The 23,063-nt window shown below is 34.4% G+C and overlaps 7 protein-coding genes across 7 annotated transcripts; 6 read left to right on the top strand and 1 right to left on the bottom strand.

Moving 5' to 3' along the window:
* Window positions 1-2,613: 2,613 nt before the first annotated feature.
* Window positions 2,614-3,084, top strand: PHYBLDRAFT_111568 (hypothetical protein; the record flags this gene model as incomplete). Its single annotated transcript, XM_018428220.1, has 2 exons — window positions 2,614-2,683; window positions 2,771-3,084. Coding segments are annotated over 2 exons (384 nt in total), but the record flags the coding sequence as incomplete, so codon positions are not given.
* A 1,577-nt stretch (window positions 3,085-4,661) lies between these two features.
* On the top strand, window positions 4,662-6,462 carry PHYBLDRAFT_167366 (hypothetical protein; the record flags this gene model as incomplete). The annotated part of the gene is made up of 6 exons (XM_018435632.1): window positions 4,662-4,778; window positions 5,081-5,241; window positions 5,400-5,455; window positions 5,609-5,704; window positions 5,921-6,259; window positions 6,398-6,462. 6 exons carry the CDS (start codon window positions 4,662-4,664, stop codon window positions 6,460-6,462), a joined length of 834 nt encoding a protein of 277 aa, XP_018293084.1.
* A 1,107-nt stretch (window positions 6,463-7,569) lies between these two features.
* Window positions 7,570-8,830, top strand: PHYBLDRAFT_181034 (hypothetical protein; the record flags this gene model as incomplete). The annotated part of the gene is made up of 5 exons (XM_018438404.1): window positions 7,570-7,664; window positions 8,008-8,063; window positions 8,129-8,148; window positions 8,326-8,435; window positions 8,511-8,830. The coding sequence occupies 5 exons, from the start codon at window positions 7,570-7,572 to the stop codon at window positions 8,827-8,829; spliced, it is 600 nt and encodes a 199-aa protein (XP_018293085.1).
* Window positions 8,831-10,915: 2,085 nt separating this feature from the next.
* On the bottom strand, window positions 10,916-11,498 carry PHYBLDRAFT_144400 (hypothetical protein; the record flags this gene model as incomplete). The annotated part of the gene is made up of 2 exons (XM_018431212.1): window positions 10,916-11,128; window positions 11,454-11,498. 2 exons carry the CDS (start codon window positions 11,496-11,498, stop codon window positions 10,916-10,918), a joined length of 258 nt encoding a protein of 85 aa, XP_018293086.1.
* A 37-nt stretch (window positions 11,499-11,535) lies between these two features.
* PHYBLDRAFT_144401 (hypothetical protein) lies at window positions 11,536-13,752 on the top strand (the record flags this gene model as incomplete). Its single annotated transcript, XM_018431213.1, has 8 exons — window positions 11,536-11,673; window positions 11,916-11,937; window positions 12,071-12,141; window positions 12,245-12,379; window positions 12,486-12,573; window positions 12,673-12,762; window positions 12,907-12,924; window positions 13,067-13,752. The coding sequence occupies 8 exons, from the start codon at window positions 11,536-11,538 to the stop codon at window positions 13,750-13,752; spliced, it is 1,248 nt and encodes a 415-aa protein (XP_018293087.1).
* A 5,107-nt stretch (window positions 13,753-18,859) lies between these two features.
* On the top strand, window positions 18,860-21,059 carry PHYBLDRAFT_186625 (hypothetical protein). Its single transcript, XM_018439264.1, has 2 exons — window positions 18,860-19,916; window positions 20,212-21,059. The coding sequence occupies exons 1-2, from the start codon at window positions 19,022-19,024 to the stop codon at window positions 20,784-20,786; spliced, it is 1,470 nt and encodes a 489-aa protein (XP_018293088.1). The 5' UTR covers window positions 18,860-19,021; the 3' UTR covers window positions 20,787-21,059.
* A 382-nt stretch (window positions 21,060-21,441) lies between these two features.
* PHYBLDRAFT_111100 (hypothetical protein) lies at window positions 21,442-22,728 on the top strand (the record flags this gene model as incomplete). The annotated part of the gene is made up of 4 exons (XM_018428194.1): window positions 21,442-21,580; window positions 21,668-21,850; window positions 22,000-22,340; window positions 22,462-22,728. 4 exons carry the CDS (start codon window positions 21,442-21,444, stop codon window positions 22,726-22,728), a joined length of 930 nt encoding a protein of 309 aa, XP_018293089.1.
* Window positions 22,729-23,063: the final 335 nt, after the last annotated feature.

Genomic DNA, 23,063 nt, shown 5'->3' on the forward strand with positions numbered 1-23,063 from the left:
TCTTTATCAAACTAAATTAATAGCTTATATTTTTCATGGTGCTATATAATCCAGGGTCTTTAAAGTGGGATGGAACAATAGGGGGTTTCAACAGTCCTTTAAGCTTTTAAACTTAAGCTTAGTTTAAATTTCAAAATATGACTGGCTGAAATTAATTTGTAGCCATTAAAAAAATATTAAAACTTGAAAGAAAACCTTCGAGAGTTTTAAACTTTTAATACATCCTTGCTTAAATTTGATTTTTCTTGGAAATTTAACAGAAAATTGGTGCAAATATCTTTTTCTCTTTCAATACCACTCCACACTTATATCATATTATCACAATGCCTAATAGAACTGAAGAGGCATTTTGGGTACTCAAAAACACTTAGTAACTCTTACGTATTATTGGTTACTACTTTAAAACTCAAAGCTCAAAGGACTGTTGAAACCCCCTATTATGTTCTTTTTCTCTCTTTAATAATAATGGGTTTCATTATCTCTTCAAATAAAACTCATATTAGGATTCCTAACGCGAGTGTTAAACTTGTGGCCAATGACAGTGAATATAAAGTGAGAATTATTGAATCCCCCTTTTTAATTAATCATCTTATTCTTGTACCTGATATTTTATTATAAACAATTAAGTTAATATCTATCACTTATATTGGACATTTTGCTTATAAAAGTTGGTATATAAAGTGGAAATATTTAGGAGGGGCAAAAAAATTGATAAAATTTTGCTCTAAGTATTTCAAGACGTAAAAATGAGCAAACCTAAATTTCAATCCGAAAGCCTTTTCCTTCGGATTAAATCTACACATTTTAATTCTATTCAGACTTTTCTCAGCCAATAGTTTCATTGTTTAAATACCCGCTTTCAGAAACCTAATCCGAATCCTAATCCGAAGAGATAATGAAACCCCCTATTATGAACTTGCAATATAGGGAAATTTTTGGCTTTGACACTTCTATAACTTTTCATTTGATTTGTTACTAATAATTTTCCAACTTGTATATGAAGCAAAAATGTTTGCCAATTTGGTTTTTTTATTTAACATATAGGCTTTTTTTTAAAGAAAATAAAAGAGAGTTAAGAGGTACAGAGATATATGTTATTTTTGTGCAGTTTTCTACTAAGGGTTTTTCTGCTCACTGACTTTCCAGTCTCTTTCTTGATTGAACGTGCCATCCCTTCCAAAGTTTGATGGTGATCTCGCTTAGCTTCCAAAACAAGATGTCTTATCTCTCTAGGTGTAAGCTTTTCGGGCCTTCCAGAAGGTTTTTTGTTCGCAACAGAGCCAGTTTCTTTGTATTTTTTCAAAATATTATTGATTGTAGACCTTGGTATATTCTCTTCGGCTGAAATGTCACAAATTCTCATCCCTTTTTTATAGTAGCCGATTATGATTCCCTTTCTAAAATCTGAAAGTCTTTGAAGGGTTCTACGGTGTTGAGTGTTTTTTAATTTGGACATGATGTTTTCCTTTTTTTAAAAAAAATAAAATTAAATTTAAGAGATTGATCAAAGTAAAGTGCAAAAAATTGCTGGTATTATTATTTTCAAAAAAAAATATATGGGTAGTTGAGATAAAATCATTAGTATTTTAGTATAAATCCTACATCATAGCATGCATTAATTATTATTAGTATTAATAATAATAGTGTAAAGAGTCGTGGTTATGCAAAGAGTTATAAAGTAAGATTTTTTTTAACAAAAAAAATTTCAAAGCATAATAGAGGGTTTTATTTTTATTTTTCTTTAGCCAATCATTTTAATCGTAAATCTCAGAAATTAAAATTAAAATATTTATAGCATGAAACCCCCCTCTTTTCCCTTTTGTATCTCCAGAAATACCACACCAGCAAGTAACGCGGCACAAACAGATGTATAACTTGGAACCCACTTGATAGAAAATATCATAATCGGAAGATTATATAAGCGTGTGGAGCATATCTTTTGTTTCAGTCACCATTGTAATCTACTTGAGGCACAAAAATAAATAAGGTATATATATATTCTGTGCAAAACAAACTATTGTGTAAATAGAGTTACTATATAATCTGATTTCTACAAGCTTTATTTGTTAGGACTCGAATACAACAAAAATTGATGCATATTTAAACATAAGAACTATGACCATTCTATAGTTAAAGCCAGGTGCTTTGCCCGGATAATCAAAGAGTTTTATTAGACCGAACAAAATATATTCCGGCCCGGTAAATGCTTGTTATGTTATAGGCTATATATGAACCCTCTTTATTTTATTTTTATTATTTATGTATCGAATAATAATGCGTAATTCTGGGAGCATTATAATATTCTATATACACACACGCATACGCACGTACATAATATCAAAAAAATAAGAAAAAAAGTCAGCTTATTGTTTCTAACATTGCTGTGTATTATTTTCTTCTTGTTCATCATTCTCATGACGCCTAAAATCTTGCTTACTCGCTTGCGTAAAGAACTAAGTAAATTCCTCAAATATAAAACTTTTTTTTTTACATCCTTTGTTGCCAAACAACTAAATCCACTCACTAACATTATATACATTCTTTTTTTAAAAAAAAATCTCTTTTCTTCTCCCCTTTCACCCCCTCCTTTTTTTATATATATGTGTAGCTGATTTGGAAAGAGATCCACCTCCTGGGATTGTGTGCTATCCTATTGACGATGATATTACGCAATTAGAATCATGTAAGTAACAGCCACATTTTACGATTGGTTCCTTCAAGAAAATTACATTTACACACGTAATATTTATTTATGCCCATATATATACAGTCATTAAAGGACCACCGGAATCTCCTTATGAGAAAGGTTTATTTCAACTCGACATTACAATTCCTCTACAATACCCCTTTTCTCCACCGCAGATCCGTTTCAAGACACCAATCTACCACCCCAACATTGATGACTGTGGACGCATTTGTGCCGATATTCTCAAAAAAGGTGTCTCTGGAGGCTGGAAACCATCGCTCAATCTTTCTACAACTCTAATGTCGCTTTCAACTCTAATGGCACATCCTAATCCAGACGATCCGCTTGATGCAGATATTGTAAGTACACACATACGCATATATATGATATTGTTATAGTATACTTGTACCGGGACGCTTTATTTATTATACCAATTAAATTAACAATATTCTTGTCATGTCATGTCATGTCATGTTATGTCATATGTCTTTTCTTCTTCTTCGGTTTTTGTGTTTGTGTTTGTGTGTATCTTATTGATAAATCATGCCATATCTTATTTTATTTTATTTTAATGCTGAACACACACACATACACATGTATATATATTCTTGATATTCTGTTTTATTTGGGGTTATGTAGGCCAAACAGTTCAAGCTGGATAATGCACTATTTGTAAAGACAGCAATAGAACACACTTTTAAGTACGCAGTTAATTCGCAGACAGCTGACAAGGTTCCCGATACGCCTGATCATGCAATAGAACCAAATCAAGACAAATCTGACAAGAATCCGGTTTTTCAAGGAGAGGAAGAAAATTATCAGCAACTACAACAGCAGAAACAACAACAGCAGCAGCAGCAGCAGGAAAAGGAGAAAGAAAAGGAAAAAGAAAAAGAAGAGGCTAAACCAGAATCTGTTCTTTCTGGTGGTACTGGGCTTGAGACTGGTTCTGGACGCAAAAAGGTGCTTTCACTCTCGCAGAGAAAGAAGGACATGCAGAATTTTTCACAAAAATCCATCCCAAGCACAGATAGCAGCATTTTAACCACTGCAACACCAACATATCCAACAGCTCCAGCTCCAGCTCCAGCTCCAACAGATCTAGCTCCAACAGCTCCAACAGATCCAACTCCAGCTCCAACAGATCCAACTCCAGCTCCAACAGCTCCAACTCAAACCCAAACTCAAAATCAAACCACATATTTAGCATCTAATATCCCAATTCCACGTAAAAGATCAATTGCCCAGGATGATGTTCCTGAAAAGCCAGAGTCTGGCGCAAAAAAGAGCAAGTTAAGTTTGAAGAAGAAGATGAAGATGAATAACAACTAGCGCTCTATCATATTCTTTACATAGCCGATCATCATAATTTGAATAGTAGTAACAATAACAATAATAATCACAATAATATTAGCATCAACACCAGCATCAATATTAATAAATACATGTATAAAGAACACTCAAATGATGTTGACTATTCAAATAAACCTTTCATTCGCGAAACATTTGTATATATATAAAAATGTGTATTTGTGTGCGTGTATGTTAAAAAAGTCAGAAATAAAATATATTACTTTTTATTATCATCATCATCACTATCACTACTATTACAATACTACTACCATGGTTACCATGGCTACCATGGCTACTATGGCTACTATGGCTACCACGACTATCACTATATTTCCCTGGTTTTGAAACCCAATGCAAAGAGTTTTATATCTTTCATTTTTGTACACACGTTTAGATAAATCCCCGTACATAATCACATGCAATAAACTTGCTAAATCAATGGTAACAAGAAGACAGTTTTTTTTTTAGGCCCCAGTGTTTGTCATCTTATTTTACACATAAATAATAATTAAGTCACAGATCTCTTATTAAATACACTCAAATAAATCCGTTTAGGATTCACAGTGATACCAGCACAACTTCTTTCACGTTCTTTTTTTTTTTGTCTTTACTTCATTTTGCAATGACTGACATTCCTCAACTCAAAACCTTTGATGTCAGCTTGTCTCCTACAGGTGTAGCAGAAATTGCCTTTAACCGGCCTGAACGATACAATTCGCTTTCTCCTTTGGTTTATGAGGTACGATAATATATATAAGAAAAAAATAAAATAAAATAAAATAGAGGGACTTTTGATTTACATATATGTATATACGTATGTATATACATGCTTGTGTGCGTGCATGCGTATTTATGTACGTGCTTACTTGTGCGTGCGGGTGCGTACGTATGTGAATATGGGTACGGATATGGATGTGTGTGTGTGTACATTTTATTTTGCGGGGTAAAAAAAAAATAAGACAACTAAATAAATCAAGGAGATCAGAATAACATATGTGTATATTTTCTTTTCTATTTATTTTTATGGGTTGCTCTGTGTAGGAATGGAGAACTGCTATTCGTTGGGCAGCAAGCAGTGAAGATGTCAAGGTTACTGTCTTGACTGGCAGGGGAAAATACTATACTTCCGGACAAGAACTTGCTATTCCTGAAATGACACCTGAAGCTTTGGATAATTATATGAAGCGTAGTGAGGTCACAAAGTAAATATACTGCAGCTTGTGTGTGTGTGTGTGTGTGTGTGTATTTTTTTTTGCCTAACACAAAAGGAGATTCTAATGGTTTTTATTTTTTATCTTCTTGATCTGACCAATCCTATATATTACTATCAACATATTATTAACACACACGCACATAAAAGGACTCTTACTGATGAACTTATCAATTTCCCAAAGATGCTAATTGCTGCTGTTAATGGTATGTAAAATTATTTTTTATAATTATAATATATATGTTCAAAACTATATATGATATAGTTCCTTTGTGTAGTGTAAAAAGAAAATTAAGGAGAAAAAGTAGAATGAATACTAACAACTCTTGGCTCGACTTGTTTTGTATATAAAAATTAAGGACATGCAATTGGATACGGTGTTACCACGCTTGCACTGTGTGATGTAGTTTATTCGGTACCTGACGCTACATTTACAACACCTTTTATGAAATTAAGTACGTTGAAAATAAAGAGGAAAATCTCAAAGAAAATATAGAACGCCAAAAAAATAGATAAACAGATAATTAGAACAAGGGCAATTGAAGATCCACAATATATATATATATATATATGTGTGTGTGTGTGCATGTAAAGATGCTTGCATATATTTACTTAATCATACATAAAACATCAAAAAAAAAACAAAAAAATACTTTGTTTATATTCATTAGGTTTCTGTGCCGAAGCATGTTCTTCTGTCACATTCCCTCGAATCTTGGGTACTTCAAGAGCCAATGAGATGTTGCTGATGGGACGCACCTTTACTGCAAAGGAGCTTGAACAAGCTGGACTTATCAGCCGTACCTTCCCCACCGAGTCTTTCCACGAGCAGGTTATGGCGTTGGCCGAGAAGGCTGCTGAATTCTCTGTCAATGCAATGAAGATCACAAAGGAGCTTGTGCGCAGTGTTGACCGTGAATTGCTTCTCAGTACCAATGTGATTGAAATGGAGAGACTCGGAGAGTGTATGACGAGCTCTGATTCGTTGGAGAGCATGCTTCGTTTCTTTGGTGAGTATAAAGCCATAAGTTTATATAAATATCCTCTCAAAAGAAAAAAAGAAAAAAAAAGGAAAACATAAAACATAAATAAACCTTCCTCTCCAAATAACAGTTTACTGATTCTATTCACCGATTGACTGACTTTAGAGGAATCACAGAAGAAAAAGAAGGCCAAGGCAGCTGCAGGCAAGAACAAGGCCAGCAAACTCTAAGAGAAACAGATCTTCTTACTTGGAATGTAGTCATATGAGAGAGACATAAAGAGACATAGCATATGTATGTAGTATTTAGTATGTAGTATGTGTGTACTAATGTATGTACAGCATATTTTATAAAGTAATAATAATAATAAAAAATAAGAGAAAGAGAGATAGGCAGACAGGCGGCCAAAATTATAGTGAATTGATCTGTAATATGTGTAAAGGTGTGCTTTTTGTAATACAAGTCAAAAAGTAAAAGCAAAATAAAATTACGTTGTGTTCTAGTGTTTGTTTCTCGATCTATATCTCTTATAATGGATAGCAATGTCAGTTTAAATGAAAATTGAACATGATATTATTACTATTCCTATTATTTCTTGGTCTTATTTTTATTTTTACTTATAGGTAAGGGCTTGGGTTATTCAACTGACAGCCAAAAACTCAATTCTGTTTGATAAAGAAGTTTAATGAACAAAATACCTCTTGAGAGATTTAATACCGTTACCGTTACTACTGTCAACACTTCTTTTATTTGAGTATGTAGATAAACAACATGGACTACTTTAAATAACCACCCTCTTTGTTTTCTCTTTTATTGGCCCCCACCCCACCTCGCCCCACCCTACCCCTTGTTTTCCCTTTCCTTTTCCCTCTTTCGCTTCCTCTTCCTCTTCCTCTTCCTCCTTGTATATACTATATATGCTTATTGTATAATATTTCTAATACTCAATCTGACCAACATCCCTTGCTTCAACTCTTAAAGCTAGCCGACCCACTTTTTTTTTCTTTCTTTCTTTGTACCCCTTTTTTATTATTCTTATTCTTATTCTTATAATTTTTTATTGAGTTTTGCTTATAAAGGAACCTCTTTTTTTTTAAATTTGTTTTTAATTTTTTTTTTGCTTGCCGTCCTTCTCTTGAACATACTTTACTCTTACCAATACTTTTTTTTTCTCTATCATTCAATTCGTTACCATACCAACTACTTTTTTAAGAAAAAAAAGTCTATTATTTCTAGAGTTTTTATTGTTATTATTTTGTCTTGAATATCTTGTTTATTTATTTGACACTTTATATATATATATATACTTTAAATTACTTTATTTTCTATCACATCGCATGAAGCTCACCGCTGTCTCCCTGTTGGTTCCCATTCTGGCATACCTAGAAACTGCCTCTGCTCAGACTGATGCAGGCTGTGCAGCCTCAGTCATGTAAGCCTCCCCCCCTCCTCCTACTATTCCTCCTATTTTCCTCTCTTCTCTTTTGTCCTCCTTTATTACAATATACTATATTGTACTGCATTATACCATACTCTATTATGTTATATTATAGTGTATTGTATAAATACAGAATATACAGATGTATATATTTGTACTGGTCTCCTATTTAGTCAACCTGACACCCCCCATCATATCCCTCCGAAAAAAAAATGAAGATGAAGTATAGAGTCCCTTGTAATCAAAAAAAAAATTCAAATTCAAAATCTGTTCTTTATTTATTTATATGTATTTTCTGGTGTTGTGCATTGTGAATACAATATGTTTATTTATTTAGTTTCAATCAATGTCTTCGAAACCAAGACATTTATATCAAGACATGTTCTGGTCAAGGTAAATCTCTTTTACGTATATTGATATTACTATTCTTTCCATTTCTCACGCCACACATATTTTAGACTACACGTGCCTGTGCAAGGTAAAGTATAAAGAGCCCAAAGAAGAATAGATTTTTAAAGAAATCATTATATTCAGGGCTTTGCTACCAAAGACCAAAACCAAAAAAAAAAAAAAAAAAAAAAAAAAAAAGATAGGAAGGCTTTGAATCCTAAAATATAAATTATAAAAATTAATTAATATTCTGTTTTTAATCTAGTGGCACACAACAAAGTTATCTTGTTGGGACAATTGTCAAAATGATGTTTCAAGAGGTTCACAAGAAGGTCTAAAAACCACCTTTTGTTCTATTGCAGCCCCGATTAACGCGTAAGGAAAATAAATAAATAAAAACTGTTTATTTATTACTCTCTTTTTTTTGTATCTAAAATATTGTGTGTATAGAACTGTATCATCTATCGGATCTGCATTACCAACAGCTTCACAAGCACCAAGTAGTAGCAGCAATGGTAGCGGAAGTAAGAGTGGCAATGTTGCTAGCCTGTCGCCTTCAGCAGCCGGACCTATCAAAATTCCCAGTGCAGCCACAGCAGCCGGATCTCTGCCTTCTCTTGGTAGCACAAAGAACAGCAATGGCACTACTGGGACTAACGGTGGAGGTGGCAATGTCAATAAGACCAGCCATTCGGGCGCAATGAGCCTTGAGTCCGGTCCGGTGTTTGGTGTGATAGTTGCTGTCACTTGCTATTGGTTTCTCTTGTAAGAAAGCTTCCCTAGTTTTAATGAATCTCTCTCTCTATATATATATATATATATATTTCAGTTTCTATTTTTTACTTTATTTCCTTTGTCACTTGCAAAAATATATTTATATTTACATTCAGACACATATTCACACTCATTCACGTACAAACTACTATTACAATCGGTTCTTAGTACTCTTCTTTAAAGAAAGAATGAGCGAAACAGTTGAGATTTATGTGCACAATATATATATATCTAGAATGTAGTCATGGTGATGGGATGAGTTTATACAAAAAGTGATAATAATTGTGGGCTTATCCTTCTGGATTCTTAAATATATATATATATATATATCTTGTCGTACCTTTATCTATTTCTTTGTGTCTTGGTGTAAAATAAATAAATCTAAATATATTTATTTAAAATAAAAAGAGCTAATTTTTTTATTTATTTCTTAAAAAAAAAAGAAAGATGTTCTTGTCTACAGTACAGAAGAGCAATAATTCAACACCGATAAAAAGGGCGGTTCACCAATGGATAAGTGGACTTGTATAAAATAATAATACTAAAAAGACATTACCATCATCATCACTATCACCATCATTATCTTAATAATCATAGCAAATTCAGTTCCGTCTGATTGATACGGCTCTATAAATACTTGGATACTACTATTACTATTACTATTAATAATATATACATACAATCATTAAACAAAAATTCTGCAAGAGTACTTCTTCTAAGTTCATCTTATTTTGTAATAAAGAGATTAAGAAGCGATAATGGAGGCTTATTATATATATATAACATATTCTTTTTGTTTAAAGTGGCAAGATGGATTTACCGACCACGGAAGATTGTAGATAAAGTTTGTCTTTCTCTCTTTTTATTATACATTTTTTTTCACAAACCGCCTTACGCACTAAAAAAGGAAAAGAGGTCTTTGATTTAAGTGTATTGTATTATAGTATAAAATATAGCATAGTGTGATATAGCTTGGTATAGTGCAGTGTAATGTAATGTAATGTAGTGTAGTGTAGTGTGGTGTAATGTGGTGTGGTGTGGTGTGGTGTACTGAAAATGTGTACCTGGAGTATGTATTCATGTATTCATGGCTCTATATATTTATGTATGTAATAAATATGCGTGGGATTCAAGATTCTTATTTCTCTTAGACTATGATATTTGTACACATCTTTTCTATCGTTTTTTTTTTCGATCCAAAATAGCTACACATTGACGGCGACTCAAATGTGTTAAAATAGAGAGAAATGGATCTTTGTTTGACAAGAGAAGCGAAATATGACGATGTGTATATATATATATGTGTGTGTGTAAGAGAGAGAAAACAGGTTTGGCAGTCTAGAAAACAAAGAAGCCTTCAAAGGACTCTATTTATTTATTATTTTTGTTATTATTGTTATTGCTTGGCGTAAGAAACAGCTCGATATTCATGAAACTCTTTGTTATATATAGAAAAATGGACAAACAGACAAAGACAAACAGACAAACAGACAAACAGACAAACAGACAAAATACACGACTATATATACTAATCAAACCGGTTTCTTCAAAAAGGGGTTATCTATTTTCTTTATTAAACAGATAAACTCTAACAGCATTCAAAAGGGCCCATGGCAGCTATGAATGGACTACAGGATATTAAAAAGAGAAATCAAATCAGCATTTGAATTGATTTGAATTGAAATATACATATAATTTTAAAGAAGATGGGGGTCAATTTTCTCGGTAGATTAAAGATTCTTTTTTCTTAAAAGAAAAAGAGGAAGAAAGGGCGGAAAGACGAACAAACATACAAACCTACAAACGAACGAACGAACGAACGAACGAGTGGGCGGGTGGTCAGACGGAAGGACGGAAGAAAGAAAGGAATAAAGAAAGAAAGAAAGGAATAAAGAAAGAAAAGACATAAAGAAATGAAAGAAAGGATGAAAGGGGATTGTAGTGAAAAGACCTCTCTGGGTTGAATTGGGGGTCTTTTCTATAGTGAAAATATCATTAGAGGAGTTTTTGTTTGTTTTTGCCTTTTTGCCTTTTTTTCTTCTTCTTCTTGGGGGTGAGAGGCTGTGTGTTCAAGTATAATTCTAAGCGAAAGTACAAAATACAAGTATAACTGCAACTGCAACTGCAACTGCAACTGCAACTGCAACTGCAACTACAACTACAACTTCGACTGCAACTGCAACTGCAACTGCAACTGCAACTGCAACTGCAACTGCGACCGCGACCAGGAGTGTAAGTGCGAGTGCGAGTGCGAGTGCAATGATGAGTAGAAGCACAAACGCGAGTGTGTTCGACTGTAATATGTAAATGTGTACATGTGTGTGTGTGAGGAGAGGGAGGGGCGGGGGAGAGGAGGGAGGGGAAAGAAAGGGGTGGTGGGAGGGGAGGTTACACGTAGTTCGCATTGGCTCCGCCTGATCAAGCCCCCCCTCTCTACTCTACTCTGCTATAATCTACTCTCTCTCTCTCTCTCTGTGTGTGTGTATGTGTCTTTTTAAACTGCAAAAAAAAAGAAACTCCTTTGTCTGGTTATCTGTCTGTTTAGCTGTCTGCTTAGTTGTGGATTTTTAATTTTAATTTTTAATTTTTTTTTAGATCCCCTTTGCTATAAAATCTTACTTCATTATTTTCCCTTTTATTTCCTTCTCTTCTCTTTTCATCCATTAGATCCATTTCCCTTTAGACCAGACGCAACCCTCCCATGCGCTGCCTCAGTCTTATCCTCTCTGCAGCAATCACTGTGGCCTCTGCAGCCGAACTCCAGCGAATTCCCCTCTATCGACGATGGGATGACTCTCCCGGCCTCAAAAAAGAGGCCATGATCAATGATAATGGCTTGGTAATATATTTTATATATTCTATATAAAATTACAATGAGCCAATATATCTACATACACAGCAACAGCAGCAACAGCAACAACACTATATATATATATATATATTCGTACGCACGCACACATACACACCAATCCATACAAAGACCCACCACACACACACACACACACACAATATATATATATATACAATGTGCATATTGTATATAGATAGATAGATAACTAATTTGCCTTTTATTTATTCTAGTTGGTAGCCAAGATGCAAGTCGGTATGTTCAAAACAACATAAGAATAGAAATTGCCATTTATTTGTACTTATTTTTACTTTATTTTACATTACATATAAATACAAATTTATATATATATATATATATATATATATATATTTTTACTCCCTCACAGGTACTCCCGCCCAAGAATTCACCGTCCTATTTGACACAAGTTCGTCCCTGACTTGGGTTCCTTCTACAAAGGTACGCGCCTGCATTCTTTCCCGGCTGTTCCTCAATTCCTTTTTGGCTTATAATTATTATTATTCTATGTATTCTATATATTCTCTATATTCATTCTCCTTAGTGTCACAGCACAGAGTGTACAACATTTTCGAGCGATCCTTACGACACAAACAAGTCAACCACTGCCGTCGATCTCCACAAAAAGCAATCGATCAAATACGGCGGTGGAAAGTGCATTGACGTTGAACTCTACAGGGTAAATATATGTATATAATTATAATTATATATATATATATATAGTCTTTGATATACTAACAAAATTATAATAATACTCATATTGTATTATGTACATCTTTGATTAGGATACTGTGTCTGTGGCTGGTCTCCCGGTCACAAACCAGCTCATCGGTTCAGCATACAGTGTATCGAACATCGGAGATGACAAATATAGTATGAATACCTTTATTTATTTATTCTTTTTAATTGTTTCCCCTTTTTTGTTATTTGTTTATAATAATCATTTTAACTTGCTTGCATCTTCAATTGTAGTTGGCTATCTCGGTCTCGGTGGATTTAATGAAGACGGCTCGACTGACTATCTCAACTCAACTACCAAGAAGATTACCGGTGGTTCCCATGGTAATTTCACATTATCTTATCCATCTTTGTGTTGTATATTTCTGACTTGAAATACATACAACCACAAAGAGATATTTTGAAACTAATATACAAGTACCATTTACCTAACTAATTAATTTTATTATTGTTATTAAAACATTTTAGAAATTTCATCTCGGCAGTGTAAGTTCCAGACTCTTTATATATATATATATAATTATTTTTATTTTTATTTTTTTTACCCCCGATAACCACTTACTTTCATTTGACGTCGAATGTGCATAAAACCAATTTAACCCTTTCTGGTGTCTTGATCTTTTAATAGACTATGGATCTGGCGGTTACGCACAAAACTCCTTCCAACTGGGCTACGGTCAGCAATCACAGCAGTTTGGCATGGTGGCCACAGACTCGAGCGGTTTCTATGGCAAGCGAGGCGACACCCCCCAGGCCGAGTTTATTATCGGCGGTGTGGACCACACAGTCTACAAGGGCCAGATTGCCTACCTTCCTCTACCGACCTGCGACTATGGAGACTCACCATACTGGAAGACAGCCCTAACCTGCGTCAAGATCGGCAACAATGTCGATATCAAACTCGCACCAAAATCCCTGGCCACCCTCAGCTCGGGAACTAACTTTATGAGCGCCCCAACGAAGCAGGCCAACTTGCTGCACAAGGCGATTGGGGCTCAATACGATGACGCCACATTCACGTACAAGCTCAAGTGCTCGACCATCAAGGATTTGCCCGACCTGAGCTTCTCGTTCACAAATTACAAGGTCACCTTACCCTCGTCGCTCTACACCGCCAAGACCGATGATGGTGAATGCTACTCCCTCATCCGTCAGAACACCAATGAAAAAGACTGGATCCTTGGCGGTTCCTTCCTCAACAACTTTTACCATATCTACGATCTTGGCAACAAGCGAATCGGTCTCGCTACCCCCAAGGGAGGCTGTACTGCAAAGATTCACAAAACTGGCAGTCGAAGCACCAAGAGCAACTAGACAGAATGAGAAATAAAGTAGATATATAATATAGTATAATATATATCTATATCTATATATATATATATATATATAAAAGAAAAAAATTATTATTATTATCATTATCATTATTATCATTATTATTTTATATATATTAAGAAATTTCAAAAAAAAAATTCAAAAAAGCAAAAAAAAAGAGGGGTTTTTTTTTGGCTTTTTTTTTATATTCAAATATATATATATATAAGAAGAAGAATAACAATAATACTAGTAATAATAATATTAATAGTGATAATGACAATAATTCCAAAAAATCAAAGAGGTAAGAAAAACAATAAAGAGAAATATAGAGATCAAGATAGACAGATAGACCATTCAAAGGATCTAGATATTATTATTTTTTGAAAAAAAAAATATACAAATTGAAACAGTCAGAACTACATTACATATCTCTCTATTTCTTTCTTTCTTTCTTTCTTTCTTTCTTACAAACCAACCAATCAACACAGATACAAAAACAACAAACAACAAACAACAACCAACAATGAAAACCGATTGAACCGAATGAATGAACGAATGAACGAACGAATCGAATATCTATTTTCTTTGTCTCCAAATCCTTTCCCCTTCTTCCTACTCCTCCTCCTCTCACCCCCTCTCTTCTTCTTATTCTTCGTTCTTTTTTTTTCGCACCCCAATACAAACACAGTATATTTATATATCTATATATCTATCTACCTATTTATCCAAACGCATCTTTTATAAACCAACACATTGTTTGTCTTTATATATCCACTTCTTCCACTTCTTTTTCTTACTCTTTTTTTTTTGCATGTATATTCAATTAAAATATCAACCAAATTTCTACTTGATTTGTATTTCCAAAAAAAGAAAAAGAAAAAAGACAGAATAATCAATCTTTATTTTAGATATATATTTGAGATCGTATTTGTATTTGTATTTCATATTCCAGAATTACAATGACGGTGGTCTACGCCAAATGGCTGGCTTTTCTTTGACTTTACATGGATAGATATTTCTTTGTTCCTCTGAGTTACTGTGAGAATAAGATAAGATGAAGGTGCGTCTGCCTTGAGATCTCATATAAAAAAAACGCAAACAAACAAACAGAAACAATAAAATGTATTACTTTTTTTTTTAAAAAAAAAAAGAGGCTCAATGTACGCATATATATATAAAAAAAAACCCCTCCACTCCAACTACATTGCACTACATTGCACTACACTATACTGCACTATACTACATTACATTACACTTCCTCTCCCCTTTTCGTGTCGCACAAGGTTTATATATAAACCATTATTAAGGCCACACTTGGCTCATCTGTATCTATTCTCAAGACTCTTTTTTTTTTTTTGGTTTACAAGATCGATAATAGTTATAATAGTAGAAATAGAAATAAGAATAATAATAGAATATATATATATATAAATTCTTTAACAAGGTACAAGGGAAAAAGTTAACCATAAAAATAAAAGTAGAAACAAAGGGCACAACACAACACAACACAGCACAGCCCACAGCCCACGGCCCACAGTCCATACTTCACAGCCCACATCCCACAGAAAAAAAAAAAAAAAGAAAAGCTGAGATAGAGTTAGACAGGGCATGGAAGTACAAAAAATAAAATATAAAGACATAGAAATAGACATAAAGAGCACAATGTATTTTTATCAAGTAAAATATTCTTTTTATCTTTTTTTTTTTTTTTTTACTTTATATACAAAAGGGATAAAAAAAACTACCGACGTTTAAAATAAATAGAACATTTTTCAAATAAGGAAAATGTATTGTTTCAACATCCAATAGAATCGTAGATATAGATAAATATATAATCGGTCTTTTGGTAATGTCGGCGATTAAATATATTTCTTTATTTGTTTGCTTTTACGATTCTATTGGCTTACAGTAAAACACACTATAAAAGTCGCACAATTTTAAGAGTTCCTGACCGTTATGATTGGATCTTTTTTTTTTTTTTTTTTTTTAAAAAAAAAAACTGCAAAGAAAAGCGTTATTAGGCTATTAACCCATTAAACATTCTGATACTATTTCTTTTAAAAGATGTATACTCAACTTTTTGTTTAATGTTGTTCACCAGCGTAGGAGGGAATCATCGAGGGAATTGTATTGCGTCTATAAAATCTCGATTGTCATTCAGGATCTGTTCCTTAATTCTTTACTAAAATACCTTTTTCATTTTTATTTTATTTTTGTTAATAATTTGTTTCATATTGGCTATAGAAAACTAGCTTTATAAAGTATGTCTGTTTAGTACATTTTTTTTTGTAATTATAGCCGCTAAAGGTGCTCTTAATTGAATCTGAGTACTTGTGCAGAAATAAAAATACAAAATTCAAACTTCTAACCGCTTTCTAAAGATCTGTTAAGGCCAAGCAAACAAGCAGTGATAACCACTATCATTACCACATCAAGAACTACAGCAATAACAATCCTGTCACTAACATAAGCAGTTTGTCTCTTTGAGACATCTAGACATATTGGTAAAATTGAATAAATACCTACTTTGTCTGAAAACTAATTACTTTTTGTCCAAATTTCATTTTGATTCCTCTCTTGATCTCTCTCCTAACAACGATGGCTTTTGCCGACACTTCCATGACATTTGGCGAGATCAGTGGGCCTCTGTCATGGACGAACAGCCCTTCATTCCTGGTACGATAGCAGCCAAGGCACTTGTGGTGATAAGGCACTTCTTGGAGTAGTTTTTCCCTCTCATATAAATATTGCAATACAAAACTTCAGGCATATTAAGCCAATCGCTCAGTACTTTGGACTGTAGCCAACCAATACCAAAGAATAATCTTAAAAGTGCGCCTTATTTTTTTTTCTTTTGTTATTCTTATTATTATTTATATATCAATTATAATCATTATTGTTACAAGCTATGGATCTGTATATAAAAGAGGGGTCTGTGAAATCCAAGACGGTAATAATAATCAAATATATATATAAAAAAAGAACGTAAGGAGATAAATAAGCATACAAATATTTTCTGATCCTCACTTTCATATTCTTTAGAAGCAAACTCTCTTTTTTTCTATATTTATATTTATATTTATCTATCGTTGTAGGGGAACAATTGATCCGTACCAAAAAATAAAAATAAAGGGATCGTCCTTTGTTTGAAGGGGGTAGGAGAGGAAGAAAGAAAGGCAAAAAAAAAGGTTAATTTTTCGTTCTCGATACATTCAAAAGAGAGCTTCGAGCCTATTTGCATTCCTTTTTTTTAACCCTTTGATCCTATTTTACTGTTGCTGTTGTTATCATCGTTTTGTCTCTTTTTATTTTCGAAAGTATATTCGATTCCAAAAACAGATACAGGCATTATATACATATATTGTGTGTGTGTGTGTTTAGATCTATGTATCTTAATTACTATAGTCTTTGAAAAATATTATTAACAAGGTCATGTTCGTAATACTTTATCTCTTATTTAAGCGCTCATATACATGGCTATTTAAATATTTATTTTTATTATTCATAATAAGCACACTTTAAGAGAAAAAAGATTCAAAAAGAATCTCAAGTTAAAAGCAGTAATGAACAACAACAACAATAATGATTGTAACACCTCCCAATAAACTTCTGAAAATTATGACCACATATTCTAACCCATAAACACATTAGTATTGGATAATAGCTGTATCCAGAAAGGAAAAAAAAAAAGTCATTCGAGCTATCTTGACAAAAGAATAGTAATACCACATATTAAACACAGACACTCTAAATTATATATAATTAAAACAAAAAGGCAATGCGGTAAAAATATCTTGGTGCAGCTAATGTCAGAATACACACAAATATCCTTTTATTTTAGTATCCACAAGCTTGTTATTTGAAAGATACTATATTCATACATTTTGGTCTTTATTCTAGAAACAGTCTTTTATTACTATTATCTTGAAAGACAATCTTATCCTTTTATATATATGCATATGCATATGCCTCTAACTAACTTTATGGCTTAGATTTTTTATTATTATTTATGTTTGTTTGTTTGTCTTTGCATTGATTTGAGGAGGTAAGAAAGGTTTGTAATTTTATATAATCAAGACAAATCAATTTAGTTCACCGAGACTTTAATTGGTGCCATATTAACATGTATAGATTCTCCCGGTTCTATCCCAAAGAAAGGGGAAGGAGAGAAAGATAAAGAAGTAGACAAAGATAGAGATAGAGAGAGAGAGAAAAGACAAGTGGGGGTTTGGGGCTATTGTAAGAGGAGTAGTGGACCAATTCACAAAAAGCCAAAATAGAATAAAATATATAAAAATGAAATGAAATTAAAAATCATAATTGATGCATATGCATGTATTTCTTTTTTAAATAAATAAATATGTATAAGAACAAAACAAAGAAAGAAAGAAAAAAGACGTTTGAAACAAGTACCTACCTTGGTCTAGGTCGCGATTGATTTATGAATTAAATATAGCATTTGCTGTACGCCACTGATAATCCACTTGTATTTCCAATACTACTATTACTGCTATTGTTACTGCTACTACTACTACTATTTCTTCTTCTTTTTTTTCAACTTGATAATATCTGTATGCATATACAAATGGGTTTGTCCCCAAAAAATAATAAAATAAGTGAATAAAGATCTGTCACCAGATAAATGACAAACGAACAAACCAAAAACCAAATACTTAATTAATTAGTAAAGGGATTATAAATTATCATGGTTTACTATTATTCATATTCATTTTATATTGATATGTATTTAAATAAAGAAATAAATTAAAGGATAGAAAAGAATCTCAACCCCAAAAAGAAGTGTCTTTTAAGTTGACTAAGCCCCTAATATATATATATATATAATTTGATATAAAATAGCAATCAAGGTAACCCAATCCCAAAAAAATAATAATTATGATTCGTTAAATTATTATTATTATTTGTGATCCCAAGTTTTTTTTTTACGTAAAACTAAACGCAATTAATTTTTCAATCATATAGAAAAACAAACTCAATTTTTTTCTAATTTTTTTTTTTTTCAGATGACACAAAAAAATTTGATAAATTATATAATATAATCTATATACATATAAATAAAATCATTCATTCATTCATTTTCTTTTGTAATTTCCTTCCCTCCCTCCCTCTCTCTCTTTCTTTTTTTTTCTTCTTATTTATTTTTCCTTTTTTAGAATTGGACATCCTTTCTGTTCAAGAAAATAAAAAAAGGAAGAAAAAGGACTCGAGATAACATAGACATAGGACAAAGAAGTAGACGTCAGCAATCATGTTCTTCATAACAGAGGCATTATCCTGGGCCACTGGGGTGCCTGAACCCACATTACGCCTCCTGACAACGTTGATGCTGGCCTATCCTGTCGCTAATTTTTACAACAAGCTCTATATCCGACCTCTCCTGAATAATCAGCCTATCAAGACAACCGAGAGTGACCGAAACAGCTTTATCCTCTTGTCTGGTCTTGCTCTTGCCTTCTACTACAACGGCAGAGCAATCTACCACTCGCTTGTCACCGTCGCCGTGTCTTATGCTATCTGCTATCTCGGCGACCATTTCCAGGACCGTCGACTTGCCACCGCTGGTGTCTGGGTGTTCAACACTGCCTATCTGTTGCTTGGCTACTACTTCACCAGCTCAGACGACTATGATATCTCCTGGACCATGACCCAGTGCATTCTCTGTCTGCGTCTGATGGGCTTCAGTTTTGATTTCCAAGACGGAGCCGATGCCGAAGCACTTGCTGCTTCAGAAGCCCCAAAAACCGGAAACCCCTTGCCCTTGTCATTTGCCAATGACACGCCTCTGAAGGAGCTCCCAGAGTTTGCCCAGGTTCTTGCATACACCTTCTTCCCTTCCGCATTTTTGGTCGGTCCCCAATTCTCGTTCTCGCTCTACAAGCGCTGGTTGAAGGCTCCTTATGGTGGAAAGCCAGTTTCTGAGTGGGAGGAGACCCAGAAGGCTCAGCTGATGTATATGTACCGCTGCGTGGGATTGGCAATCTTATACCTTGCCGTCCAGCAAGTCATTGGATCCCAGTATCCTACCTCATACCTCTTGACAGACGATTACGCGGCCTTACCCCTTTTCAAGCGTTTGTTTATCTTCTGGATGGCCGGTCGTTTCACATTTAACAAGTACATTGGTGTCTGGATGTTGACTGAAGGTATGTTATAATGAGTTACATTATTGTATAATGGGGTAGTGTGGAGTAGTGTGGAGTAGTGTAAACTCGTGTGGTATGGCATGGTTGGCTAGTGGTATGCTGAAAACCAAAAAAAAAAAAATCAAAACAAATCTTGACCTTCAACACATGTTGAACAAGGATGTTTGTATAGCTGATTTTTAAAAATGAAACAACAGAATCCCAATTGTTGAGCTAAAAAAAAACCAACAACAACATCTCTCTTGTCTTGTTGTATCACAACTTTCTTTTTCATTCTCTTGTGTATGTGCTGCAGGTGCGTCTACTCTGTTTGGAATTTCGTACGACGGTGAAGATAAGGATGGACAAGCACGTTTTGATGGCCTGGCCAATGCTCTTCCTAATGTATACGAATTAACTACCACCATCGACAATGTGATTGCATCGTTCAATATCAATACCAACCTGTGGGCAAAGTACTACGTGTTCAAGCGTCTTCGTTTCCTCGGTAACAAGAACATCTCCCAGTTCGCAACCCTCGGCTTCTTGGCTATCTGGCACGGCTTCCACATCATGTACTTTGTTACCTTTGCACTCGAGTTCCTCTACATCCAATGCGAACTCGTGCTCCGCCGCCGCATTGTGCCCAGTGTCAAGCCTTTGACCAGCCGTAACGACATCTACAAGGCCGTATGGAAGGTCGTTGCCTGGTTGACCTGTACCTCAACCACCAGCTATGCCGTAGTTGGATTTGATCTTCTCAAGGTAGGAAAGGCATGGACTGCATACAAGAACGTGTACTTTATTGGACACCTTGCTATCGTGATCATCCTCGGTGTAAATGCTCTGTTGGGCAAGCCTTCTCGTCCATTGAAGAAGAAGATCATGTAAATTATAGACCAAACCTAAAAACAAACAAACAAACAAAAGCAACAAAATATTGTCTTTACTATTACTATTATTACTGTCACTGTTAATATTGTTTTATTCATTATTACTACCATCACATTATAAATTTCCATCTTTCCTCTTCCTCTTTCATACTCTCCCACTCCAAACCACCCCTTACTCTCCCTTATATATATATATATATTTCTCTGTTTTTCATATATAAAATAATTATATAAATGAGTACATCCGCCCGCATGAATGTTTCTCCCTTGCAGATCAAATTTTCTTATTTATTACTCATTGAGCTTTTGTCCCCTGTAGTGGGGTTTCTTTTTCTCTTTCTATTTTTGGATTTTATGTATGATTTTTTTTGCTCAGCCTGGAGAGACAGTCACAGACAGTCTTGCCGTACTCTTCTTGTCATTTATTAAAAAAAAAAGGCGCTTTTATTTTATATTTTTTTTAACACATCTTGTTTCTCTGTTCTTAATTGTTCAAGCGCTTAAAGGCAGTCAGACAGAGGTCACTTTTTATCCTTTTATCTTTTCTCTCTTTCTCTCTCTCTTTCTGCCTTTTCCTTTTCGAGGGTGCGATAATGTTGGCCCACTCAACAGCGCCTACAACGGTTACAACAACGAAAAGACAACAGTTATCTATGAGCAAACACACCACACCTTCGCAAACAACAGCACCACCACCACCACTAGCAGCAGCACCACAGCCGTTCTGGTTTGGTGGAGCAGCCTCTTGTGTGGCAACCTTTGTTTCCCATCCCTTTGACCTCACCAAAGTCCGTCTCCAGACCATCAAACGAATCGATACGCCATGGAGTAATAATAGCAATAACAGTAATAACATTAAGAGTAGTAGCACTAGCTCAGAATACGCCACCAGATCCTTGAGACCTACTCGAATGGTGAAGACGATGTGGACTATTTACCACACCGAGGGAGTTCGTGCATTGTACAGCGGTTTATCAGCTAGTCTATTGCGTCAGGGTACTTATTCTACTATCCGCTTTGGTCTCTACGATCGATTCAAATGGATGGTAGCCGGAGACAAGAGTAAGATCCCTTTGTCTATCTCTCTTTATTATATAAATAGATAGATAGATATACTTTAAAACAACATCATCTAATAATTATGGTCCAAATATTTCAATTATAACAAATCTGTATTGAACCTCTTTATGTTAACTCTGTTATTGATATAGAACCCACCTTCTCTCAACTGTTGATTTGCTCTACTGCTGCTGGAATTCTCGGAGGCGCATTTGGTAATCCAAGTGATGTAGTCAACGTTCGAATGCAGAACGACGGTCAACTGCCCCCAGCCGAGCGGCGCAATTATCGAAATGCAATTGACGGCATGATACGGATCTGCCGGGAAGAAAGCCCTCGTGTATTATTGAGAGGCCTTGGGTCAAGTACCAACCGCGCTGTTCTGATGACAGTCTCGCAGATGGCAAGCTACGATGTCTTTAAAGATCTATTCCTTGGTAAACTGGGTTGGAAAGAAGGACTTCCAACTCATTTTGCCACCAGTCTATTAGCAGTAAGTTAAACAGAATTGAGTTTGAGTTGAATTTGATTATCTAATTACAACCCTTGTGTGTTTTATTAATTAAACTCTATGTTTTCTTTTCTTTTCTTTTCTTTTCTTTTCTTTTCTTTAGGGTCTGGTAGCCACTACTGTATGTGCTCCTCTTGATGTGGTGAAAACTAGAATAATGAGTGCCCACGCTCATGATGGAAAACATCCTCTCAGAATCATGCTTCACATGGTAAAAACAGAAGGCTTTGGATCCCTATTCCGCGGTTGGATGCCAGCGTTCGTGCGACTTGGACCCCACACAATTGTGACTTTTATGGTTCTTGAAAGGATGAGAGAATGGCACACTCAATGGATAAGACCAGCAAATCAGACCCTTGAGACCCTTTAAAATTTTCTATTTTATTATTGTTCTTACTATTCCTATTCCTATTCCTATTCCTATTCCTATTCCTATTCCTATTGCCATTGCCATTGCCATTGCCATTACCATTACTATCACTATCACTATCATTCTTTGTGCACTGTCCATTATCCCCTCTTTTCCTTCTTTCCATATCACCCTTTCCCTCTCTTCATTTTGTTCTCTCTCTATACATGCACACACCCACACCCACCCACACACCTTGTAGTATATCATTATCTTTAGACACATCATTAGATTTCTTCTTTATATATTTATATTTTATTTATATGTATGTACGTACGTACGTACGTATATATATA

The sequence above is a fragment of the Phycomyces blakesleeanus genome, assembly GCF_001638985.1.
Source record: "Phycomyces blakesleeanus NRRL 1555(-) unplaced genomic scaffold PHYBLscaffold_8, whole genome shotgun sequence".
NCBI lineage: Eukaryota > Fungi > Mucoromycota > Mucoromycetes > Mucorales > Phycomycetaceae > Phycomyces > Phycomyces blakesleeanus.